The following is an 8,602-nucleotide window of genomic DNA, read 5'->3' as shown; positions in this document are numbered from 1 at the left end:
TATCAAGTCGCTATGACATCATTACAAACAATAACATATTCCGTTTAGTATACAGAGGCTATACAAACATTTAATAATGGATGGCGTTGAATTCGTAACACACGCATAATACATATCACAGCGTTTCAGAGAGTTGCGGTAAGATTTATATATATATATATATATATATATATATATATATATATATATATATGAAAACCCATTTTCTTTGCTCAAAGTTTTCGCTATTTATTATTATTTGTTTCTGGTCAGTTTTCTGTTCCTTGTTTCAAAATATATTACAAAAAGCTGCATCGCTTTGGCGATCCCTCGCATTTATTCCAAAGTTGATTTACATCCTTTGGGTTTATGTCAGGTTATTGTGTGTGTGTGTGTGTGTGTGGCACACATACACACACTATAGCTTCTGACCACACGAGCAAAGAGAGTTAAGGGTTTGGGACGAACACCGATCTAGGGCTTTCAATAGCTCAGTCGGTAGAGCACCGGTCTAGTAATCCGGAGGTCTCGGGTTCGAATCCCGATTAAAACCCATTTTCTTTGCTCAAAGTTTTCACTATTTATTATTATTTGTTTCTGGTCAGTTTTCTGTTCCTTGTTTCAATATATATATATATATATATAAATATATATATATATATATATATATATATATATATATATATATATATATATTATCATTATTATTTTTACTTACGAAGTAAAGCTGTCATTTCACCTTCTTATTTTCAAGGGTTCAGTGTGTACTCGGGGTGAAGCACGTCTCATCAATTTCATCATGAGTCTATATTATGTTTTCTTCACTTTTATCTGCATGTATTTACATAATCATGAATCTTTCACTTCCATTTATCAGATATAACAGTTTTCACTTCCTCTCATTTATATTCTCTCTCTTATCAAAAAGCAGGTTCATACATACATGATTACATACATGATACTTTGATATAATTATATACGTACACAACCAAATGCATAATGATATGCTCACATACGCACACCGATACTTAGGACTTAGAGGACTGAATGAACATCAATAATGAATAGGAGATGATGACCCATCCTCTCTGTACAGTAATTGAACGTAACCCGTGTCTAGCACTATCAAAACAATTCACCTTGACTGATGGAAAGATAACACGATTAACATACTATGGCCAGGATTGACAGGGATACTTTACGCCGAAATAATCTTCGGCAAAACTTTGATCTCAACTCTTTGATAGGATAGACCTTTCTTCTGTGTGGGTTGTTCAAAGGGCGATCTTTATTCTATACGATCTGCTCCTTAATTTCTTGCATCCTGTCATGAACAAAAGCAAACACGTGATTAGGTATTATGATAGGATCATAACAACCAAGGCGCGCGTTTCGAGTGAGAAGAAAGCAAAGAGATTAATGTAATCTCTGGAAGAAAGCCATAGTGTCTCAGTATAGCTTTGTGCATCTGTTCAATTGCCGCACAGTTCTCATGCTTTCAGTCTATACCTGAAGAATGGAACTACATCAGCCAGTGAAAGAACTCGAGTGACAGATTACTTATGATACGAACTACGTCCCAGTCTGTGCCGTTATTACCTAACCTCATTAGTCCTTTGATTTGACCTGTAAGACTTTCTCTAAATGGAAACTGGAACTTCCCAACGAAAACTGGTCATACGGTGAATCGAAATATATATATATATATTGTAACAAAATGATATTTATTTTGTGTAGTGTGTAGTGCATTTCATTTGGAATTTGTGCGAAACCACTGTTAGAGCGAAATTTGTTCATAGAAATTCAGTAACACAGTGTAGTCGTGGTTACTTTGTGCTGATTCATACATGTAACAAGCTATACATTCTAAAAGAGTGTTTGAATTGTTCCTTTAAGTCAGTCTTCTGTATTGATGATTATTTGTCAATTAGTGGTTTTTGTGGAGATTCAGATAGTGATAAAAAGTATGGATGATAAGTGCAGCGATAATTCCTACAGTAAGTTCAAAGTTGTGTTACAGAGGTTTGATACATACATTTAGCATTGTGTGTGTATACGTGTGTATACAGGTTGGCCATATGACACATTTTAGACAATTAACGTCGATTAATTAGTAAACATGATCAGTTATGGGACTGAATATGGTGTTGATGTTTGATTAAAATGATTTCAATCAAACTGTGAAGAGTTTAAAGGGATAGCTTAACTCTGTGTAAAAATAAAGAAAGAATAAAGGAAATTTTAGGGGAAATTAATAACCATGCCTATAATAATTCAGCACAGGTACTATTAGCTACCTCAGTCTTCGTTCAGGAGGTGTTGTGCTTATATCACACTTGCACGCTCCTCTGCTCATATTTTCAGTGCTCGGCAGTGAAGAAGAGAAGGCTGATCCTCGGGATAACATTGTCTTTCTGTCTTGTGCTCGGTACGAGTTGTGAACGCGAGTATGTACACACTATACCTGTAAATAAACTAAGTGGGTGTTCCGGCACACTTCGCCTCTGAAGTTGTGATGCATTCGTGTTCAGTATAACATAAGTACTGGTTGGAATGAATGCTGGTGGGACTAGGATGGCATCCAGTGATTCTGCAGCAGAAGACAACTCATCCAGCAGCCTTTGCGAGCATTCTCGAGCGGGCTTTGCTGCACCGTGGGATAACTGAATATCTGGACGGACGTCGGAGAACGAAGTTCAGAACTTTGGAAGGAACAAGTACGTCCGACATACTTCCAGAACAGACGTCGGAGAACGAAGTTCAGTACTTTGGAAGAAACAAGTACGTCCGACGTACTTCCAGAACTGACGTCGGAGAACGAAGTACAGTACTTTGGAAATGAAAAGTACAAACGACATACTTCCAGGGCGAACGTCGGAGAACGACGTACTCTAGAAACGACGTCGGGAGTGAGAGTGAAAATTCACTGGTCAGTGTGTTGGGTGAATTAGATGTGAGAAGTGAGAATGTGCCTTTGAATCAGATAGTGTGAAGTGCAAGGTGTAGACTGGTGACGTACAAGTGGTGGGAAACTTAAGGTTTTATCCTCTTCATAGAGTGATCGTATATTTCGATCAAACGGACGGTCGGCTCGGTCTGCATAAGTGCCAAGGCCCCGTTGTTCGCTACAATATATATATATATATATATATATATATATATATATATATATATATATATATATATATATATATATATATATATTTCACTTGGCTGCACACGTTAAACGTTCTCACCCTACATGCCTTATACTATATACATTAAGGCTTTAACCACTTTCCAACATGGCTGATTTCTCACACTCTCTTCTCGATCACTAAACTCTATGTTAACTATTGATAACATACACAGAGACCAGTGTTCTCAATCACACTGCAAAGTCCTTTCCAACCACACGACATCAACTCCTGACTATGTTCAGCAAATTGCAGCTTGGGATTATTGTTAAAGTAAGCATCAAATTCAACCTCCAATAGATCTCCATACTTGCGTATTATTATTACACAGTGATCGACATAAGCGGTGATCAGGTGGCCCGGGACCACAGAAAAAAAAATGTTGGGCCACCAAGTTAAAGAAAAACAAACAAAAAAGTCAAGAACATTACATGAGTCGGACTGGAGTTTAATGTGACTTATGTTTCGCGTATTTCTTTTTTTAAGGCGAAAGAGTCGATGACGTTAGTACCCCATCTAAATTATTTCAATTTCGAATCTATTCATTTTCCCTTTTTTCCAAAGGTGACTGTTTGTGAGGTTGTATTTATAAATAACAAAGAATCACTATGTCTTTTTGGTTTCATTTTGACTGCATTTAATAATGTCATCTTGAGCATGGGCAAAAATTTGGTTTTGCTCTTCATCAAGACAGTTTTCAGAGATGAGTTTCAGAGTTTTCAAAGATCTCTAAATAGAACCATGTTTTGTAAAAATCGACTGTACGACGAGCGCAAGAAATAGTCTATTGTTCCTCTACTCCTTTTGTTCCTTGTCTCAGGAAGTTGGTACAAGGGTATTGTTTGGTTTGTCGGCAGCGGACCGACAATCAGACAGCTAATGAACAAAGGAAAAGTCATAGCTCTCTTGTAACAATGTGTAATTTGCGACATAGATTAGGATACTCGCACTCCTCTTTGAATAGTGGAAGTCGGTGGGCATTCATGAAACTACAACTTTACCTCAATCAGTCAATCGCTAATCCTGTCACGCCTATTGGTCGGTTTATTAGACCAATCAAACAACTTTGCTTGCTAAGAACTTGTGAAAGTGGTGCGTGGCTTCTCCAATTCATAACCCACTGAATCACTGCAAGGCTACCAGCTACTTTGATATATACTATCATCACACCTCATTCAGATTTTCTTGAAGTGAAGTCGCACCTCTAAGGTTTTTTCCTACAAACCAGCATCTGTACAAAACCAATCCAATTCAGTATGTCTGATTCACCGCTCTCGATTCTCTCTCAAGTCTCGACGTCCTTTCCTACCAAAGGCCTTCGTCGTCGACGTCCGACCGTGTTCACTGAATGGCAGCTCGAGAGGCTGAAGGCTGAATTCGACATCGACCGATATCCCGACATCGTTTCTAGAGAGAAACTGGCTGCCTCACTCGGCCTCGATGAAGACAGAATACAAGTATGTAAAATCAGGGCTGTGTAAAGTGATTGTAAGGCTAAAGATGTTCTTCGCCTACATTTGTATAAATGAATAAATGCAATCAACCACGGAAGAAGAATCCTGTAAATGACTTAAGTTTATCTCATAGATATCTAAACATTTATGATCATGATAGAGATGTATACATATATCATCAAGTCTATATTTTATGTCATAAATTGTTTTAATGACTTTGAACGACAAAATGATATGACTGTTGTTAAATGCAGTTTACACATTGGATTTCTTTATTTAGAATGAATATCATGATGTTACCTAAGTAAATGTAGAACTCAAACATTTTCAGTACCAGCCAGAAAATCATTGCCCGGAGCAAACAATTCATTATTTTCTCAAAATGTGTGACTTCTTTGTGGTTAATCAGTAGTTGCATAAAAACAATTTGCCATACCCTCCAACTACTATATACAATATCCTCAAATACATTGTGTATCAGCTTTATTCTAGGATTTATGTCCATCACAAGTTCTGTTTCTGCATGAAGCGCATATGATAATTAGTCATGTCTTTCTTTTCTTAATCTTCAGGTCTGGTTTCAGAATCGCCGTTCGCGGCTTCGTCGAGCTTCACTCAACTCCCTCTCTACTCGACTAGACACCAACAACCAGATCAACAGACCATCCGACATCGAGGGACCGGAGTCTTCATGTAAAGGAAAGCGTAAGCGATCAACGAAATGCGACGTCATCGACCAGGAGAACACACCGTCTCCCAAGAAGTTCGCCATCAACGACTCAGCGATGTCAGTCGATTTCCTGTCTCGTAGCAGCCGATCACCGGATTCCTGGTCGACTTTCCGTATCAGCGAGGAGTGTGACGTCATCACTTTGCAGCACACGACATCTCATCGAAAGCAGCAGGGCGCCACCAATCCCTTGATGTCGGTAGACTTCCTCTCCCGAAGCAGCCGACCGACTTCTTCGTATCCATCGCCATACCGTGAAGGGAGTCTCTACCACAGCCCGTCGCCATTCTACATGTTCGGTCATCCTTATGTCTTCGTCGTACCGTACTGAACACTGTGATGCCTCCACACTCAAAGGCGTGACTGAAATGTGATATTTCATTTCTCATATTGAGAAGTTTATTTGATTCTCTGCCGGCAAACAATGGTAAAAGACCAGCATTCTTCCTCTTTTCTGAGACACTCGCAATGATTCAGACTTGAATTCAGCAACATTGCTTTGTTTCTTTATCTTTAATGTTTAATAATAAACATTACCGTTTGACAATAAGATTTCATTCATTTCATCTTGTCTTATTCCTATGGTATTTTTGAGTATTGCGTAAGTTTATATTTGTTCAGGTTGTTTGTTTCAGTCTGTGTGTGTGTGTGTGCGTGTGTGTGTGTGTGTGTGTGTGTGTGTAGGTGTATGTGTGTGCGCGCGTTTTGTGTAAAGAAAGTAACAAAATTATTACTTGAACGCGTGTGTGCTTGCACGTATGCAGTTATTGTATGGGTCGTTCTTTTGTAGTTAGAGTCACTGACAGTGATGGGTTCGCTTTTGAGATAAGGGTAAATGCTCGCCGGTATTCGTGTTTGATTGAAATTAGGCTTTTACTTCGAAAATAAAATTATGAATGGGAGAGAGGGATTAGAATTTTAGAAAACTTTGTGGTAAACAACGAAGTGATGTAAGTGGAATCTGGTTTGACAGAGAAATACAAGGGAGAATTGATAGAATGTACAGATGGTAGAAATTGACCAGTTTGATAGTAAGAAGACGTAGCTGCCTGCTCCATACAATATTGACGAACACATGCACAACACATGCACACACAACACACAAACACACACATACACACGCACACACACACATACACACATACTCAAACAAACAAACAGTCATGAACAAAAATAAAATCTAGCAATGATAAAAAAATATACCATAGACATGTGCGCACACACAGTGGTAATTCAAAATCACAAGAGGCATATGTCTACACCATTATTTTCACATCGCATATGATTGTATCAGGCTCCTCAGATTCGTACTTAACAGTTTACGTTGCCCAGCAGAACTTATTAGATTAGATTCAACTCAAATGTAGGGTAATTAAAATGTAAAGAATTCGAAGGATTTAATAAAAGGTCAAATGATAAAATATTGAATATCAGCATTCAATTTATAAAGTATAGGATGTACTATGGATATTGTATTCCAACTTGGATCAACGTTAGTATAAGCTTACTTGCATGAGTTGAGGGAACTCGTGAAGAACTAAACAAATTTGCTTAAATATCAACCACGGTGAAACAGAGAACTTTAAGATAATCATGTCTGTACTCTATTTGACTCATAAAAGAAGGACACTAAATTCCGGGGGCAAAAAGAAAAAACCCGTTACTTCAAAATCGAATAAAATCAGAAAGCTGGAGAAATGTAAAAACGAAAATGTTTTCACAAAACAGGAATATGATTACTTTCGCAATAGAATATAATAATGTATCTGGGAGATGACTTATGACTTTACGATTCTCCTACTACATTGTATGAAATCATAACAAGAGCGTTCTTCCTGTCAAAAGATCAGCAGAATCGTGTTTTCTCGCTGTTACAGTCCTGAAATAACTTGATGCGAAAGACACATGTACTTGAAGCAGACATCGTCACCGAGTCCTGTTTTAGTTATTACATAATTAGTTAGTAATAGTTATCACTATTTGAGTTGTATTAGGTAAGGAAGCAAGACCCTAATGATAATGATGTTCGTTAGCAAATCGGAAACCAGTGCAGATCTCTCACTGGTATATAGGCTGTGATGCAATAGAACTGGGGAAAAAAAAATCAGTGTTTGTAAGACTGATTGAATAATTATGGCAAATAGATTGAATGTGAGTAAATTGTTTTGGTAACTTCCACACAAGATTTGGAAACGAAGATCACTTCCAATGCCATTTTAACGAATTCAGTGATGTAGGGATTTATCCATTTTCTAAGTTTTCTTCCCATCCCCTTTCTTTCGATGAAGAAAGGATAGAGTATGGGTTAGCTTCCAAACTGTGATCACTGTCACGCTAAAATTCAGCACGCCTTGTGATTCACGAGCTCAACTAGAACCGGATCTTCTTTACATGCAATTTTTGCACGCTCGCTTCCCTACTCTTTTCTGTGTCGGCAAAGTATCTGAACAAGCGCGCAAGTTGAAGGTTGAGCGAACTAAGGCATATTACCGATTCCTTTGAGGGGAACAAGATCAGGGGCAGTGGTAGTGGCTTTAGGAAGCACAACTTTTTATTGTTGATATATACTAATTGTCATTAGAACTCCGATCGCTGAACAATAACTTCAAAAGAACTCGATGCGTATATAAGAATGTGTCGGGTGGTGTCATGTCTATTCAGCTTGTCGCTTGAATAGCATGTTCAATGTCCTCAAAGAGCTGCTATTGATTTGCTATTCTGCCGCTACACGTACTGTCTCCATGAGATGAAAGTAAACCGCCTCGTTAGGTCACTCAATGAATCCCTTTTGAAAATACAATGAAGGATTTCAGTCTATGTCGGACCCTTGTACCTCTATCGGCCAGTCCGCATCCAGTCAATCATACTATACGTCTCATGCCAATCTATGGGGTTGATAATATCATATCACAGCGGCACAAACCATATGAAAACGTCACTGGATATACCTTTAAGGCAGCGTACATTAGTGGATAATAATGATGCTAAAAACAGCAGTGATGATTACCATGATGAAATTACGATTCTTCATAATATCACCATTTTATTTGCTACAACAATTACTCTAGAGTTAGTATTAGTATTACGTAGTATTAACGGCGTAAATTTGCTTGTATTTTACAGTGTAGTAGTAGTTTATAGTGGTAGTAGTAGTAGTAGCAGTAGTTAATAGTAGTAGTAGTAGTAGTAGTAGTAGTAGTAGTAGTAGTAGTAGTAGTAGTAGTAGTAGTAGTAGTAGTATCAAAGTAGGCCTTGTTGTATAA

General features: G+C 37.9%; 1 protein-coding gene across 1 annotated transcript; it reads left to right on the top strand.

Annotated features, from left to right (window-relative positions):
* The first annotated feature begins 4,411 nt into the window (after positions 1-4,411).
* On the top strand, positions 4,412-5,670 carry LOC140227433 (uncharacterized). Its single transcript, XM_072307839.1, has 2 exons — positions 4,412-4,612; positions 5,182-5,670. The coding sequence occupies exons 1-2, from the start codon at positions 4,412-4,414 to the stop codon at positions 5,668-5,670; spliced, it is 690 nt and encodes a 229-aa protein (XP_072163940.1).
* The last annotated feature ends 2,932 nt before the right edge of the window (positions 5,671-8,602 follow it).

This window comes from Diadema setosum, chromosome 4 (assembly GCF_964275005.1).
Source record: "Diadema setosum chromosome 4, eeDiaSeto1, whole genome shotgun sequence".
NCBI lineage: Eukaryota > Metazoa > Echinodermata > Echinoidea > Diadematoida > Diadematidae > Diadema > Diadema setosum.
Note: the sequence above shows the minus strand (reverse complement) of the source record. Positions and strands in the feature narration are given on the sequence as shown.

Excerpts from the sequence above, each read along its gene's own strand:
- LOC140227433 (XM_072307839.1), top strand. The coding sequence starts at position 4,412 with ATGTCTGATTCACCGCTCTCGATTCTCTCTCAAGTCTCGACGTCCTTT. Across the intron at positions 4,613-5,181 it reads TCGATGAAGACAGAATACAA|GTCTGGTTTCAGAATCGCCG; the intron begins GTATGTAAAATC and ends CTTAATCTTCAG.